The sequence below is a fragment of the Galleria mellonella genome, unplaced genomic scaffold (genome assembly GCF_026898425.1).
Source record: "Galleria mellonella isolate WM207_F2 unplaced genomic scaffold, CSIRO_AGI_GalMel_v1 utg121, whole genome shotgun sequence".
NCBI lineage: Eukaryota > Metazoa > Arthropoda > Insecta > Lepidoptera > Pyralidae > Galleria > Galleria mellonella.
The window spans coordinates 2,183,359-2,202,080 of record NW_026441983.1 but is presented as its reverse complement, the minus strand read 5'-3'; the positions used below and the strand labels follow the sequence as shown (position 1 = coordinate 2,202,080).

At 40.2% G+C, this 18,722-nt stretch overlaps 2 protein-coding genes across 2 annotated transcripts in view; both read left to right on the top strand.

The window, feature by feature from the left end:
• The window catches only part of LOC113514808 (cilia- and flagella-associated protein 91-like), a 32,544-nt gene extending 14,508 nt beyond the window's left edge, over nt 1–18,036 (top strand). Inside the window, exons 14-24 of the mRNA XM_052898706.1 lie at nt 5,487–5,616; nt 7,703–7,794; nt 8,859–9,007; nt 9,900–10,069; nt 11,491–11,610; nt 12,236–12,325; nt 13,325–13,441; nt 14,472–14,591; nt 15,281–15,403; nt 16,069–16,173; nt 17,187–18,036. Coding sequence (XP_052754666.1) covers nt 5,487–5,616; nt 7,703–7,794; nt 8,859–9,007; nt 9,900–10,069; nt 11,491–11,610; nt 12,236–12,325; nt 13,325–13,441; nt 14,472–14,591; nt 15,281–15,403; nt 16,069–16,173; nt 17,187–17,278 — 1,308 coding nt within the window. The 3' untranslated portion in view covers nt 17,279–18,036. The remainder of the gene's footprint in view (nt 1–5,486; nt 5,617–7,702; nt 7,795–8,858; nt 9,008–9,899; nt 10,070–11,490; nt 11,611–12,235; nt 12,326–13,324; nt 13,442–14,471; nt 14,592–15,280; nt 15,404–16,068; nt 16,174–17,186) is intronic.
• LOC113510152 (uncharacterized) overlaps nt 1–18,722 on the top strand; it is a 70,008-nt gene that overhangs the window by 42,410 nt on the left and 8,876 nt on the right. The window lies entirely within an intron of this gene.

Below are 18,722 nucleotides of genomic sequence, written 5' to 3'. Positions count from 1 at the left end.
AGTAGTGGGGTTGATTAGATACTATCACACCGAAGAGCAAAGTAGAGAGATGCAACTTTCTCCTGGCTGCCATTTTAAGTACGTCATACCTGTTAAGGTATGGTGTCACATGATGTCTTCGTGGTATCATGAAACAAAAGCGGGCACAAGCATTCTGGACACGCTGAATTAAACGTTCAGTCCTTGATAACAAGCATGGGCCATACACTACATCTCCGTAATTTAATTTTGACAATATAAGTGTGTCAACTAGCCGCTTACGCAGTTCGACAGATAGATAGTCACGCATTTTGTACAATATTTTGAGCCTATAAAAACATTTTCGTACAATATCATTAATGTGAGCTTCAAAACGAAGCTCAGGATCAATTACCAGTCCCAAATTACGCGCTGTATCTACTCGTTCTATCATTTCATCCATTAACTTGACCATTGGTTGCGCTAACCCAATTTTATTAATCTGTTTTCTGCTGCCAAGTATTAAAAATTTGGATTTCAGGGGGTTTAAAACTAAGGAATTTTTTTCGGACCAATTCGCAATTCTCGTAAGATCTTCGTTCAATTTTAATACGGCAGTGGACGTCTTCTCGGGCTCAAAGGATAAATACAGCTGAAGATCATCAGCATATAGGTGATACCTACAATGATGAATGCAATCAATAATATCCGCGGTGTATATGATGAAGAGTAAAGGTCCAAGTATAGAGCCCTGAGGAACGCCTCTACATACCGGAAGTAGCGTTGATGATAGAACGGAACCATCCTCCCTTTTAACCTCTACAAATTGATTTCTTTTTAAAAGGTAGCTATGAAACCAATTTATTGCCCCTGTGTCAAAACCATAATAAGCCAGTTTAGAAAGAAGCAGCTGTAATTGAATAGAATCGAACGCCCGAGAATAATCTAAAAGACACAACAAAGTACCTCTGCCATCATCCCGAGCCTCCAAGATATTATCTACCACATCTGATAAAGCTGTAGCTGTGCTGCGTTTTTTCCTAAAACCAGATTGCAAGTCAGGCAACATCCCATTTGTCTCTAGATACTCAAAGACTTGTAAGTAGACTACACGTTCTAAGATTTTTGACAGACAGGGCAGAATGCTAATGGGGCGAAGATCTTTAAACTGTGTGGGATCATTACCCTTAGGTATCGGACGTACAATAGCAGTGCGCCAGGCTTCAGGGAAAGTGCCACTTAAAATTGATTTATTTATTATGGACGTAATTGCTTCCAACGAATAAGGCATAGTGAGTTTAATCATCTCAAGAGTAATCCCATCATTTCCTTGAGCATTAGATTTTAAGTTGTTAATAATTTTATGTACTGCGTCCTTACTGACTGGTTTAAGACCAAGAGTAGAGGGACCAAATCTACCAAACTCATAAAATGTTAGCTGCGATATATTTACATTATTCTCTCTAGGAACATTAAGAAACCATTTATTAATTTCGTTAGGATCATCAAAAAATGAAGGAACTTCGCGTTCTGTTTTAGACGGCATAATGTCCGATTTAATGTTCTGCCATAGTTTTTTTGAATTATTAATGTTATTATTAATATACTGATTGTAATATGCCTTTTTTTCAGTAGATATTGCAATAGATGTATGGCGCTTTAGTTCCTTGTAATACTCTTTATCACATTCCAATTTTGAATTACGATATTTGTTTTGTGCGTCATTTCGCAATTTTATTAAAAACTTTACATTATCAGTAAGCCAAGGTGTTGGTCGCGTTGTGAACCTTTTAGTTTTTATTGGCACATGGAGATCAAATAACTGTAAGATAATACTATTAAGCGTTAATACCATATCGTTGACATCACCTATGTCACATATGCTATGCCATGGTAAGAGTGCCAAATCTGCTTCGAACAAATGTGGTAATATATCCTTAAAAGGGCGATATTTTATTATTCTAGGGTGCGGCTTATCTTTTTTTAATAAAATTTCACATGACAGAAATGAATGGTGGCCAAGATATGGTCCACAGAAACATTTCTAGTATGTGCATCTGTACAAATTATATCAATAAGAGTCTTACTGTCGTTAATAAAATGGGTAGGTGTGTGTATAATCTGTCTTAAATTACAGTAATTGAGAAAATTACAAAGTTTTTTATATTTGGACTCATTGATATCGATCAAATTAATATTAAAATCACCAAGAAGGACTACGTTGTCACAGTGAGCGAAAGAGGCGATACTCTCAGTGATAGCATCCAAAAATATGTCCGTGTCGAGCCATGGTGGACGATAAGCCGTGCCAATAAGCAATTTTTTTTTATTTAAACTTAACGTCAGCCACATTTGTTCTACGGTGGAATGAGCCGGGTGCGCCCGCACGCGCGCGTTGACGCCCGCTCTGATGTAGAAAGCGACCCCGCCACCGCGGCCGCCGCACACGGCCGACGGCCGCGGTACGTGTCGCAGCTTATACCCGGGCACTGTGGGGGCACGACCACTCTCACCCGGTCGCAGCCATGTCTCATTAATAGCCATGATGTCGACCGAGTGTTGACCCATGGCCAGCAGAAATTCATCGTGATTAGTCCCTAAGGATCCTGCATTAAGGAAACCAACTTTTAAGTATTTATTACCTTTATCCATCGCGCAAACGATAAGTGTTTGTACCATTATTCTCATAATTCATCATGTAACTGTAACGATATGGTGAATAAGAAATAGAATAAATAGGTGGTGTTTTAAATATCTGAATATATAAATTAGTAAAATAATGGTAGGCGTTTAATCTTGTAACACACAAAGAATATACATATAGATCTAAAATAATATTTACGTAATGAATACCAGCACATATGTGTAAGATAATTGACCAACTAAAAATGCGGCAAGTATATAGATAAACGAAGCGATGATAATAGTATTGAGTTATTATTAATATAATTACATAATAAATTACATAAAAAACAAAAATGTGTATAAATAAGTTTTGAGAAAACTGCGACCACACACACCCACACACGCACAAACTCATGCAATGCGACATGTTACAAACAGCAAGACGTACATACAAAACAGAACTAAAGCGTAAAATTAAAATAATATACAACAATATGAATAACACATTTGGTACAAATATTTCACGATTTGCTATAAATATACTTTTGAACTTCACGATTTTACCCTCAAAATATTTAAAATAAAAAATAGTAAAATTATGTATGTGAATTTGGAATAAAAATTGCGTCGAGATCCGATTCACGGTGCAAGGAATGAAAGGGACTCCCAATATCCTTTCTAGCGTAAATACGTCCTCGGCGTGTCCACACAAATCTCCATCCGAAACGACGACCCATTTCCCGCGCTTTTTGAAATAGTGCTCGGTTGTACTTAGTGAGGCGCTCATTCACATAAAATGGACGCGATGTACCTGATACTCCAATGTCCGCTGTATTTGCACCTCTCCTTACGCGAGCATTGCGCAGAACTTCATCTCGCAAATCACGTCGAGCAAGCCTCACAGCGATGGGGCGCGGACGGGTGGGCACAGCACCCTCTGGATTCGCCGCGATTATACGACGCGCACCCACTCGCTCGGCACTCACTATGTCGCACGGCGCAAGGTTGATACCCAGTTTGGTTACAACTTGGGTGACAATGTGAATGGGGTTCTCACCTTTATCCTCCGGTATATTAATTATTTCGAGGTCATTTATAAGCGACTCCTGGTCCCTATCATTTAAGTCCTGCCTAAGTTGAGCTATCACGTCATTAAGATGAAGCATGTCGGAAGAGGATGATGACGGCGGCACATTAATGCGTTTCTCCAACTCCAGTAGTTTAACATCCATAGCATTCATGCGTTCATTACATGCCTTTATCGTCGCGCGTAAATCAATCAATTCGGTACGGAACTCCTGGAATTCGATTCGAATGGCACGAAGCTCCGCCAAAATAGCCCTATTCAGGTCCTGTTTCGACTCACCGACGGAATCATTCAGAATGCTGGTATCCATGGCTATGCTTTCCGTAGGGACAACTTGTGACACAAAGTGAGCTGGACCCCTGACCGGCGTATCAGGTTTATTATTCCGGATAACATTTTTATTACACTCAGGACACCGCCAAGAGGGAGCCACAACACCCGACGTGGGTAAGGCCACACAGGATCGGTGATAGACAATATTGCAGTTATTACACTTCGCTGACTCAGAAGCATTCAGAAACCTGCCACATCCCCCACACTTAGCCATATTATTCAATTGAACTGGTTTTGCACTAAGCCTTCCAAATGGCAGTAGATTATAATATCAAGACCGTAGTATGATAAGTGCACTTGAAAATATTACTGACTTGAGGGTAGTCAACAAGATTAACTAGATTGTAATTTTAATTTAAATAGAATTTACTCCCTTTAGACACTGCATCCAGACTGAACAATAATGCATGCACTATACCACAACTGTATCTATACTGAAATACACTTTTTGAGATAAATTGATTTGTTTTTCTAAGTATAAGCACAAAATAACAACACAACTACCATTCACGACCATTGCTAGCCTGCGTGTGTCAATATATACTTGACTTGTAATAATATATACTTACAGATTGGCAATTTTTACATTTAGCATTAAAATTAGTATAATAATTTAGTTTTTAGAAACAAAATAACTAGTTTTTGTCATAATTAAAAGTCTGCTTTTTTGTGGGACTCAATCTTTAATTATACAATAAAGAGACAAAAAAAAATACAATTTAATCAAGGTTCAGAGGGCCTACCATGAAGTATTTTCCGAAATTTCAAGAACGAACGAAACAGAAATTTGATGTTAAAATTAAATAATACATGTTGTTTAAAATTATTAAAAATGTGTAAAATATCGTTCTTTTGAACTATTACGATAGGATTTATGATGAACGAAATGTTAAGCTCCATTTATTGATCCGATTTCGGTACGAACAAAAACAAGAAATTGAGCGCGAAAATTCGGAATTTCATTTCATGGTAGACCACCAGGTTCCTTGTCTATGGGCCTACATTCGGCAGTGACGACTGTTATTTTATTTATTTTTTATTGTATTTATTAGACATATAAAACATGTTAAAAAAAGGTTTGCAACAGAGTGTGCAATATAATGTTTATTCATCATCGTCATCGTGATGATGAATGAAGGGAGACTTTGTACAAAAGTCGATTCCTTGGGTACCTCTGTCCCATTCGTGTTTCTACCGTGAAGCAATCGTGTTTGCATGGCTTTGTTTCGGTTTGAAGGATGGGATATGGCGTGAATTTACAGGGTACAGAGGAATAACATGCGAGTCCTCAGGAATGGCAACGCATGGGGGGTATCATGGGCGAAACAGTATACTCTGTTTTGTCCATGGTACTGCTCATGTCTATAGGCGACGGTTACCACTTTCCATCAGGTGAGCCGTCAGCTTGTTTGCCATTCTAAGTTGTATAAAAAAAAGGTTCAAAAGAACGGATTATGGATATAATACAAACATTACTGTACAGGAGGCCGCCATATCGGCCCTCGTGGACGAGCTGTGCGGCGGTGCGGTGGCGGCCGCGCTCGACTTCCTCGAGAAGGAACTGAGGAGGTTGAAGGAGGAGAGGAGGCAGCACGCCTATATCCTTATCGCATGTTAGTTCACAGTTGCTATCACCTAAAATACGTCTGTCTTTATTATGTCATAATAAAGACCGCAGGAAAAAACTGGACAAATATTGCTACAGATAAGGAGAAATGGAAAAAGATGGAGGAGGCTTTTACCCTTGAGAACCACTAAAGTGGAGAAAAAGTTAAAATAATAATAATAATACGTCTGAATCTAACAATAGCATCACTTGGGTCAGCGCTAAAATGTATAAGAACAAGACAGCGCATGCCCCCATCCTGTTCACGCACGCAAATACGCACGCACGCACGTGTTAGAAACGGCAATTTATTATTTATAATATTTAATATTATTATTTATATATATATATATATATATATATAGATATATATATAGATACATAGATGACATTTATTACCATTACTAAGAAATTAAAACAACAAAAAGGAAAAAAAAAACAATTAATGTTGCTGGTAATAGGAGCCGCCTCAGCTGTTGCTATATATGTACAGCTCCAGCGAGATGTACCTATATAGCGCTGATTTTCAGGCGGCCCCTTAACTTCTTTACCTTTAGCATGCGCGCGGATCGCTAATACCTATTTCTCGGATGGGAGACTCAACACGCTTACCAACAAATACATAATACATTACAACACATACATAAAACATTACAATAAATACATAAAACATTACAACAAATATACAAAAAATTACAACCAAAACCGAGAAGAATAAACTCTGAATAAATTATCGCACTTCACATATATATATATATATATATATATATATATATATATATATATATATATATATATATATATATATATATATATATAAATGATATGTGTAGTACTACGTAATACTAACTTTACATATATGTATATAATATATTCTTTAGCAATATAAAGGTTGTAAGCCTCTTGGTAATAAATAGATATAAAGCACAAATTCACTTAGTTAATTTAATCTAGATATCATACTATTAAATCATATATTAATTTATTTTACATTATATTTGATATATAACAAATAATATAACATAAATACCCAACTTCTGTTAGTCCATTGACACTTATTTAAATATAGCTTCTTTAGGACTTCCATTAACTATAATTGTGATTGCATTTGCATTTGAACACAAGATGTTTAAGAAAATTAATATAATTTAAAATAAATATCTAACACACGCACGCACGCACGCACGCACGCACGCATGCACGCACGCACGCACGCACGCACGTACTTATTCTTTAATGGACAATAATGGAATGGTATCTATTTAGTATAATATAGTGTATATAGTATAGTGAATCGTTGTGCTGGTCCCGGCATAGAATGTACCACCCCTTACTTTCCCGTGGGTGTCGTAAGAGGCGACTAAGGGAGCTTATGCTGGAGGGATGGGCAGCAGCGTCCCTCTTAAAACATCTGTATAAGCCTATCTGCGGTTGCCAACCCGCCTGCCAAGCGTGGCAACTACTGGCAAAACTGCCCTTATGGGGAAGGCTTATGTTCAGCAGTGGAAATAAATAAATGGAATGGTAACTCCGCCCGCGCTGTCGGTATACGCTGGCGGGGTACCAGGGAGACATGATAGGTGAGGATGACAGCAGATCAGTTAGCCTATCGTGACAAAGTCGTTAAGATCTAACGTAAAGATAATTTCAAGGACCGCCTTGAAATTATCTTTACGCGTGGAGATTTTTTATATATATATTTTTTTTATACAACTTAGAATGGCAAACAAGCTGACGGCCCACCTGATGGAAAGTGGTAACCGTAGCCTATAGACATGAGCAGTACCATGGACATAACAGAGTATACTGTTTCGCCCATGATACCCCCATGCGTTGCCATTCCCGAGGACTCAGGTGTTATTCCTCTGTACCCAGTAAATTCACGCCATATCCCACCCTTCAAACCGAAACACAGCCATGCAAACACGACTGCTTCACGGTGGAAACACGAATGAGACAGAGGTACCCAAGCAATCGACTTTTGTACAAAGTCTCCCTCTGGTAAGCTATACACCAATGTTGCTGGTAATGGAGCTGCTGTTTCCTTTTAGAAACAATTGTTTTTCGACATGATTATTTGTTTATAACCACAGTGCGTGAGAAAACGATGCGGGAAGCGGCCGAGGCTGGCAGGAGACAGAAGGAAGAGCACAGGAGGCGAGAACACGACGAGATGTTCAAACAGGTATAGGACATATGTAGCTATTTACCAGAGGAAGACTATTTTTTTATACCACTGAGATAGCAAACAAGCATACAGATCACCTGATGGTAAGCGGTTACCGTAGCCCATGAACGTCTGCAGTACCAGGGGTATTACGCGCAAGTTGCAGACCCTGAAGGAACCTCTTTAGCCCACTTTTGAAAAACCCCATGCTGTAGTCTATGTGTGAGGATCTACTCATGCGAACAGAGGTCTGTGCCCATCCTTGTTTTCGTAAAGCAGCTGTTGACGTGTAAGCTACGAATGTATTTCGGTTTGAAGGGTGGCGTTATCACCATAAAAGTCATCTTTGAAGAGTGGTATTGTTGTGTTAGATGTTCTTCAACTTTTCGCTGATGAACATAGCTTCCCCCAAAGGAAGGTTTTGCCAGTAGATGTCATGCTTGGCAGGCGGATTAGCAACCTATTTTTGTGATGTTTTAAAAGGGACGCTGCTGCCCATCCCTTGGCTGTTGTTTTTTTTTTTTTGATGGGTGGTAATGGTAACCCCGCCTGCGCTAATTGAATACGCTGGCGGAGCACCAGTGAAGGGTGATAGATGAGAATGAAAACAGGCCAGTTAGCCCATCATGATGAATTCATCAGGAATTAACCATGATAGTTTCCAGGGAGAACCGCGAGGAGGTCGACCTGGTTGGGTATATTGCTAGCAATGGGATTCTCAGTCTCCTTTACTAACAATCCCTTTCCCCCATCCCTCGGCTGTTAAGCTCCCCTAGTCACCTCTCACGACACCCACAGAAAAGAAAGGGGCGGCCCATTCTATGCCATAACGCAAGGATGGCATACGACAGAGAAATTACGGAGTACGGAGACACCCCTTCACACACTCTAATCCTCAGAAATGCCAACATGTAAGAGGTACCTTTGCCGTCTCCATATACCAAAACACAACCATACCACAGCTGCTTCGCGGCTGTTTAATTTAAAAGGAATAAATGAGTTTCTTGCGCATTCTTCCCAGCAGATAACAACATTCCGAATGCAGCAGAAGAATCGTAAAAAAAATCTATTCTGTTTTATAGATCCTAGGTGTGACCCAGGAGACAGTGGACGCGTACTTCCGCGAGATAGTGTCAGAGGGTGTGCTGCTCGCGGCGGAGGAGGAGGCGGTGCGACGCGCGCGGGCCGACGCTGACAGGATTGATGAGGCGATCACGGGGCACGGCTCCATGTGAGTTACTCGTTAGTGTGCAATATATGGCCTGGGGGGAAAGGGATTGTTAGTAATGGCGTTTGACAGCCCCATTGCTAACAATATGCCTTATTAGGTCGACCTCCACGTGGAAACCATCGTGAACAATTCTTTTTGAATTCGTCACGATGGGCTAACTGACCTGCTTCATCCTCATCTATCATCCTTCACCGGTGCCCCGCCGGTGTATACCGATAGCGCGGGTGGGGTTGCCATTCCATTATCATCCATTTAAAAAAAATATGGCCTTGTTCAATAGAACTTCATGAAAAGAGTTTTCCAAGTCGGTATATAACCAAAACTTTAAAAAGCAATATGTTTTCGAGAAAAGCGGGTCGACTTTTTCATACAATTTTGCGTGATAAATAGTTATGAGTGATTCCCTTATAACTTCTATATTTATTTTATCTTATAAGTTCCGCATCTTTTTAATACGTAAACACTCATTTTATTTATTATATAATTAAATATAGATACGTCAAGATACATTGTGTGCGTAAGTATATAGAACACTGGTAAACAAAACGAGTCAGCTAATTTGACAATAAGCTGACAAAAAGTTGCCCGTTTTTGAGAAGGTTTTTTTTTATTGGATGAAAATGGAATGGTAACACCGCCTGCGCTAACGGGATACGCTGGCGGGGAACTAGTGAATGGTGATCAATGAGGATGAAAACAGGCCAGTTAGCCCATCATGATGACTTCATCTAGAATTAATCATGATAGTTTCCAGGGGGAACCGCGAGGAGGTCGACTTGGTTGGGTATATTGTTAGCAATGGGATTCTCAGTGTCCATTACTAACAATCCCTTTCCCCCCGATATAAGAGGTTGGTATACTACAAAATCTAATTTCTACATTCGTCTCTCAGGTCTACTGCAGAACAGAACGAGCTGGTGGCGGAACTGGTCCAACAGTTCCTGCTGCCGGAAGCTCACAAAGCCGCAGCCCGGCACAGGATATCAGCTCTTCAAAAGGCCAAGATGGAAGCCGCCAGAGGCAGCATCTTCGGACTGCTTGACGAGGCTGAAGCGAAGGAACGTAAGAGAATACTTTATAAATAAGCATACGTTTCGCCTAATGATGAGCGACGGTCATAACTTATGAATCTTCGCAAAATTTTAGGTATTTCTTGCACAAAGAATCCATTGTTGTTGTAAACCTTTATATGTTGAATATAGTAAAGCAGTTGTGTTTGCATGGCTGTGTTTCGGTTTGAAGGGTGGGATATGGCGTGAATTTACTGGGTACGGAGGAATAACACCTGAGTTCTCAGGAATGGCAACACATGGGGGGTATCATGGGCAAAACAGTATACTCTGTTATGTCCACGGTACTGCTTATGTCTATAGGCGACGGTTACCACTTTCCATCAGGTGGGCCGTCAGCTTGTTTACTATTCTACGAGTAAGTTGCATAAAAAATCTTTTTTTTTTATAATGGAAATAATATATAATGAAACTTAAAATCTATTTAAAAGTTATTTTTACTAAATCGTCCACTGTCCAACTTCTAGACCTTCCAACTGTATTTTTAACTTCTACTCCCCAGAAAAGCCAATGTCCCCAAAAAGAATCATTTCCTTAAATACTTTCTAAAGACATCAACTTTTCTGATTGGAAACCAAAAAAGATCACCGAAATTAGACTGAAATCGCACTTTTACTAAATCCTTTTTAAAAAATCACATGTAGAAAGCCACATTACCAGCGAGTAATATTGGCTGTATTTTATTTAAAATAAAATGGTGCGAAGTCAGGGCAGGTCACTAGTTGTAATATAGTATTATCAAAGAGGTGTCACTTTTAAAATGTTGTCTGCTTTAAAAGCAAACTAATTTAATTGTCTTTAAACTTTCATTTAATTCCATTAAATTCCAGTATTGTTCAATTCAATATCATTAAGTTTCATTTAATCAACGGCGGGTTCCTAGTTGTAAATATAACGTTAAAGAGGCGTGGCTATCAAAATGTTGTATGCTATATAAGTAAACTAATTTAATATCTTTTATTTTTTCATTTGATTCCATTAAATTCCAGTATAATTCCATTTAATATCATTTAGTTCCATTTAATTCCATTTAACTCATTAAAATCCATGCATTCATTTCATTAAATACCGTCAATTTTCAATTCCATTCATTATCAACTTCATTCATTATCATTAAATTCCATTCTCTCTCTTTTCATATAAAAGTTGCCTCTCATCAGTGCTAGTTGCAGTTTCATACATTTTTATCCAGCCAGCTCTATTCCAGGCAATATCTTTGACCTCCTTACACGATATGACAATGTTTCCATTAATTCCATTTAATTCATTTACATTAAATTCCATTCAGTATGACTAATTCGCATTCCATTTCTTTGTGTAAAAAATAAATAGAGGGGAACTTAACGAATCAGCTACCCAGTCCGAAGTAGCTATCAGAATCGGAGTAATTATTATATTTTAACAATGTTGCAGCTGTATGCACCCAGTGCAGCGCCACCCTGGACGACCAAACCCGCTGTACGCGATGCCCCAGCGAGCAGACGCCCACCGAGACTGATTCAAGAGACGACCCGCGCTGGAAGCACACCAGGGGTATATACAGAAGTACCCATAAGCGTATTTAGAAGGGAGGGAGTGTTCAGTGCCCACCTTATGATCATTTTATGCCCTCACTCCAGTTAGCAAACGAAACTGCATAAAATCGTGTTAGCGTTTATTGGCGCCTCTCTAAGGAGCCAAGAAAGGGGAAAGGGATCGTTAGTAATGGAGACTAAAACTCCCATTGCTAGTAATATACCTAACCAGGTCGACCTCCTCATGGTTCCCCCTGGAAACTATCATGGTTAATTCCTGACGAATTCATCATGATGACCTAACTGGCCTATTTTCATTCTCATCTATCACCCTTCACTGCAGAGGGATGATAGATGAGAATGAAAGCAGGTCAGTTAGCCCATCGTGATGAGTTTACAAAAAAATATCAAGATGGTTTCAGGGGGAGCCGCGTGGAGGTCGATTTAATAAGGTACATATATTGTTAGCAATGGGGCCTCTAGTCCCATTACTAACAATCCCTTCCCCCCAGCGCCTCAGAATTGCTCTCATTGTTTAGTTACAACTTTTTTTTTTATATTTTTAAAATCTTATTTGACATTACTTCGTAGATGCCGCTGTGTTTTTTGGCAGCTATGTATAATTGTTAATACTTTGTCCACAGCTCGGCCACGATCAGAGCCGAAGAGTCTGGAGGAGAGATATCCAGCTTACCATGAACTACGGTGCATGCTGAACGTGCTCATAGATGAAGGTCTTTTGGTTGTACCAAAACTGCTGGGGGGGGGGGGGTTGCTAGTAATGCAGACTTCCAATCCCATTGCCACGTTGTCCCCCTGGAAACCATCGTGCCTAATTCCAGGTGTATACATCACGGTGGGCTAACTGACCTGCTTTCATCGTCACCTATCACCTTTCACTGGTGCCCCGCCAGTGTATACCGATAGCGTAGGCGGGGTTACCATTCTATTATCACTGACAGATAAAGACTATTTTAATAGGTTTTTCTTTGATTGATAAATTATTAACACTAGCTGTTTCCCGCTGCGTTGTCCGCTTCTAACTTTATATATAGTTCTCATATATAATTTATTTATTTATTTATTCATTAGTACAAATATGTGTACATGGCGGACTTAATGCTAAAAGCATTGTCTCCCAGTCAACCGTAGGGAAGTGTCAGAATACTCGAATGCGGTACTAGTAATTATTGATATACATACATACTAAAATTACATATATAAACGAATAGATGTATATAAATAACAAATATACTTACACATATATGATATATACTATATTATACACGAATTTGGGAATAATATAAAGCACAATATCATTCCCATTGGAACTCTCCATGAGTCCGGTCTTATATTGTATTATATACTTAAATGATAATTACGTACCTAATACCTTCGTAAAGTTGCAGCCAATACAACTGATCGGTTATTTTATAGCATTTTATATGTGATTCTTTAAATTGATATAACTTTTTTATTTATGAACCGATTGAAATAAAACAAACACTAAATGTTAAGTGAAGTACCTAGAACGCATCAGTGAAAACCGCGTTCAAATCTGTTAAGTCGTTTCTGAGATTAGCGTGCACAAACGTACAGGCAAACACACAAAAATTCTAAAAATCTTTGTTTTTAGTTTTATAATAGCTTTTTTTTAATATGTCTTCCATGTACAGACAGCGATCAGTTAAGACTTTATTATGTGTATGGATTGATTAGTATTTCCACCGCAGCCGTGCAAGAGTCTCGCACGAGGGACACGACAAGGAACGAGATGTTACGCGACATGGAGCGGCGCGCACGGGACGACACCGAAGCGTGTATCGACGCCAAAGACATTGTTGAAGCAGGTAAATGTTTAGCCTATCCTACTGATATTATAAACCGTGTGGTCCCGACATTGAATGGATTTTTTTATATGGATGATAATGGAATGGTAACCGCGCCTGCGCTATCGGTATACACTTGCGGGGCACCAGTGAAGGATGATTAAGAAAGGTGAAAAGGCAAGTCAGTTAGCCTATCGTGACGAATTTAACGATAAATTAGTCACGATGGTTTCTCTCTGGAATCGCGTGGAGGTCAACCTGATAAGTTATATTGGTAGCAATGCGGACTAGCCTCCCCATTACTAACAATCCGTTCCCGGCTATCCCTTCCTTTCTCGTGGACGTCGTAAGAGGCAACTAAGGGAATTGGGTGGAAAGGGATTGTTAGTAATTGGGACTAATGGCCTTATTGATAGTAAGCCCTGTCAAGTCGACCTCCACGCGGATCCCCCTGGAAAACATCGTGATTAATACTTGTTGCATTAGCCACGATGGGCTAACTGGCCTGCTTTCATGCTCATCTATTCTGCTTTCACCTTCACTGGTGCTCCGCCAGCGTATACCGATAACGCAGGCGGGGTTACCATTTCATTATCATCCAATAAAAAAAAAACTAAGGCAATTTAATGGGCGAAGGATGGGCAGCAGCGTCCCTCTTAAAAAATTACCAAAGGATAATTGCGGTTGCTGACTCGCCTGCCAAGTATGGCAACTACTGGCGATATTCCCCCTTCCAAGTAGAAAGGGGGGCTATGTTCAGCAGTGAACAGGTAACGTCTGATCTGATAAGTACGCATATATTTTTTTATGTATGAAAATGGTATGGTAACCCCGCCTGCGCTAACGCGATACGCTGGCGGAGCACCAGTGAGGGATGATAGGTGAGGATGAAGCAGGTCAGTTAGCCCATCGTGACGAATTCAACAAGAATTGTTCACGATGGTTTCCAGGGGGACCACGTGGAGGTCGACCTGGTTGGGGTATATTGCTAGCAATGGGATTCTCAGTCTCCATTACTAACAATCCCTTTCCCCCAACTTTTGTCCAACAGTGGTGGACCGTGCCGTGGGCTCGACCTCGCCATCAGTTCGGGTGGCTGATTACCACCACCTCATGATGCGAGTGATCGGCGACGCACTGGACCGGACTGAACCCTTTGAATACCACGGATGTAAGCTGTTTATATTTATTTATCAGAAAGAGACTTTGTACAAAAGTCGATTGCTTGGATACCTCTGTCCCATTCGTGTTTCAACCGTGAAGCAGCTGTGTTTGCATGGCTGCGTTTCGGTTTGAAGGGTGGGATATGGCTGTGAAAGTTACAGGCTACAGAGGAATAACACCTGAGTCCTCAGGAATGGCAACGCATGGGGGGTATCATGGGCGAAACAGTATACTCTGTTACGTCCATGGTACTGTTCATGTCTATAGGCGACGGTTACCACTTTCCATCAGGTGGGCCGTCAGCTTGTTTGCCATTCTACGAGTATGTTGTATAAAAAAAAATCAAGATGATATAATTATTACGATACCATGATACCCCCCCCCCCCCATGCGTTGCCATTCCTGAGGACTCGGGTGTTATTCCTCTGTACCCTGTAAATTCACGCCATATCCCACCCTTCAAACCGAAACACAACTGATTCTTTAATGGACCATCGTAAACTAAAATTATTAATTTAAACACGTTTTTGACTGAAATGTACTCGTATTTTTCTTTTTCATACATACATACATACATATCTGTCACGCCTGTCTCCCATTAGGATAGGCAGAAACAATGGAACGCCAAATGCTTCGATTCAAACAAACCTCTTTCGCTTCTTCCACATTCATCAATCTTTTTTTCTTTTTCACCAGGCCCTAAAGAGCTGCCCTCGGAGATAAGACGCCGTGCCGAGGAGGAGAGGACCAACCTCGGCGAGCCAACCTGCCACTGTGAAGATGAAGATGAACAAGCCACCGCAGTGAAGTTTGATCTCGGTAATTGTGTGCCTATTTTTTTTAGTGGATGATAATGGAATGGTAACCCCCACCTGCGCTAACGGTATACGCTAGCGGGGCACCAGTGAAGGATGATAGGTGAGGATGAAAAAAGGCAGGTCAGTTAGCCCATCGTGATCAATACACTTTGAATTCAGCACGATGGTTTCCAGAGGGGACCACGGGGAGGTCGACCTGGTTGGGTATATTGCTAGCAATAGATCTCTTAGTCTCCGTTACTAACAATCCTTTTTTTTTATACAACTTAGAATGGCAAACAAGCTGAATCCTTTTGCCCCTGTGTGCATATGTTTATAAATTGCTAGCTTTTACCCGCGACGTCGTCCGCATGACCGTAATTACGTAGTGATTAATTACGAATAATCCGTTACACGTCAGGAAGTAACAAACAAACAGCAGTGAAGAATTATACCAGAGGGAGACTTTGTACAAAAGTCGTTTGCTTGGCCATCTCTGTCCCATTCGTGTTTCTACCGTGAAGCAGTTGTCGCCCATGATACCCCCCATGCGTTGCCATTCCTGAGGACCCAGTTGTTATTCCTCTGTACCCAGTAAATTCACGCCATATCCCACCCTTCAAACCGAAACACAGCCATGCAAACACAACTGCTTCACGGTGCCTTAGTATCAAAAAATATCATCAGATATTCACCGAGACGAGGTAGCGGCGCTTCTGCCGTCAGAGCTGACGGTCCTGGAGGAAATGAGAAGGTGCAAGTGTGATACTAAGCCAGCACCGAGCGCCGCCGGTGAGTTTTAGATTCGTTTACATCAAACATACCATAGAGCACTAAATTTATTTATTTATTCATAAAAACTCATAAAACAATGCTCATGTAGTATAATCTAAATTAAGGGGGGAAAGGGATTGAAAGCAATGGAATTTGCCAGTTTTATTGCTAGCAATATACACTATTAGGTCGACCTCCACGTGGTTCCCCCTGGAAACCATCGTGAACAATTCTTGTTGAATTCGTCACAGTGGGCTAACTGACCTGCTTCATCCTCACCTATCATCCTTCACTAATGCCCCGTTGGTGTATACCGATAGCGTGGGTGGGGTTGCCATTCCGTTATCATTCATAAAAAAAAAACCTAAACTAAGGCTCTTATTCATAGAAAAGTCAAATTTCTCATAAACCTATTGCGGCAGTTTCTTTGCCTTGTTTGCCTTGGACAAGACAAATGACTACGACGAAAACACAGTTTTTTTTTATACAACTTAGTATAGCAAACGAGTTGACGGCCCACCTGATGGAAAGTGGTAACCGTCGCCTATAGACATGAGCAGTACCGTGGACGTAACAGAGTATACTGTTTCGCCCATGATACCCCCCATGCGTTGCCATTCCTGAAGATTTAGGTGTTATTCCTCTGTACCCAGTAAATTCACGCCATATCCGACCCATCAAACCGAAACACAGCCATGCAAACACAACTGCTTCGCGGTAGAAACACGAATGGAACAGAGGTACCCAAGCAGTATCCCTGAATATCCCATCAATATATTTTATGTATCACTGTTCAAAACTGTGGCCGTGTGGTCCCCGCATAGAATTGGTCACCACTACCTTTCCCGTGGCTGTCATAAAATACGATTAAGGGAACTTACCGGTCGAGGAATGGGCAACAGCGTCCCTCTTTAACATCACCAGAAACCTAACTGCGACTGCCAACCTGCTTGCCAAGAGTGGCAATTACTTACAAAACCCCCTTATAGGTGATGTTGATTATCCAAAAGTCAAAAATGATATACTTTCAGGCAATATACCAGGGGGCAGTGTCACGACGGAGTACAGTGAAATGACGGAGCAAACGGTGGAGCAGACGTCGCCGGATGACGAGTACGACTGAGCGTCATACTCGGGAACGCCCGTTTCAACGATGTTCAAATTTTGACGTTATAGCCTCCATATTATTCTGTGATTAAAGCTTTCCATTGAAATGTGTTTTTTTATATACATAATTTTGTATACTTGTATAGTAAGTAATAGAGCCTCGATAATTCGAATACCCAAATTGTACCACGCTTTTCGAATGTATGGAGCATTCGAATTACAGTATGTAAATACCAGAGGGAGACTTTGCACAAAAGTCGATTGCTTGGCCACCTCTGTCCCATTCGTGTTTCCACCGTGAAGCAGTTGTGTTTGCATGGCTGTGTTTCGATTTGAAGGGTCGGATATGGCGTGAATTTACTGGGTACGGAGGAATAACACCCGAGTCCTCGGGAATGGCAACGCATGGGGGATGTCATGGGCGAGACAGCTCATGTCTATAGGCGACGGTTACCACTTTCCACCAGGTGGGCCGTCAGCTTGTTTGCCATTCTAAGTTGTATTAAAAAAAAAGGTATGTTAAAAGATATTTTTAGTAATACAGCAATGCACAGGCGCTGGGCCACAGCGTGACCAGACAAGAGACGAGAGTCTTTGAAGAACTAATTTATTAACTAAATAACAATTCTACATGATTAACAACACTGAATTGTATGATTTAGGGAGGAGAGGTCGTTTGAATTATAGAGGCGTTTGGATAAACGGGGGTTCGAAATATCGAGGCCCTATTGTACTTATTTGTATGTTTATTGCTATATATTAAAATTTGTAAAAAGCGAATATGTTATTAAATAAAATTTATTTCGAAATATTTATTTTTTTATATTTAACGGATTTTATCTTCTTCAGGTATATCAGGCCCTCTAGACAAGTGGCAAGCGTATTCGTCGATAGAATAGGCATAACAATAGAATCTGTGACATAGAATGAGATAGCAACGCCAAATGTCTTATTCCAACTCGCTTGCTTGCTAATAACCTGTAAATCATATGGTTGCCTCCTTTCTTCTTATGCAAATATAATTAGTAAAAAGAGGACGAAAGATACACCATCAGTTGCTATTTTTCTCAATTCATAGCAAACTAGTGTATAGAAAATGTTATACGGCCGTATAATCCTACCAAATTCAGATACAACCTGCTTGCATACTTTCTACATAAACTGTGTCCAATATATAATCCAGTAATGTAAAATTTGTCATTGACAAATAATTGACATATCAAACATTTTCTATACACTAACCTGATATGAATTGAGAAAAATAGTAACTGATGGTGTATCTTTTATCCTCTTTTTACTAATTATATTTATATAAGAAGAAAGAAGGCAACCATATGATTTACAGTTTTTATAATTCCTTCTATGTAATTCCTTGTTCTTTGCTTGCTTGTCAGTTGTACAGAGAGCCTATCGTACCCTGAATTGATTTCTTACATAAGATTTCACCTACTTCGCATATA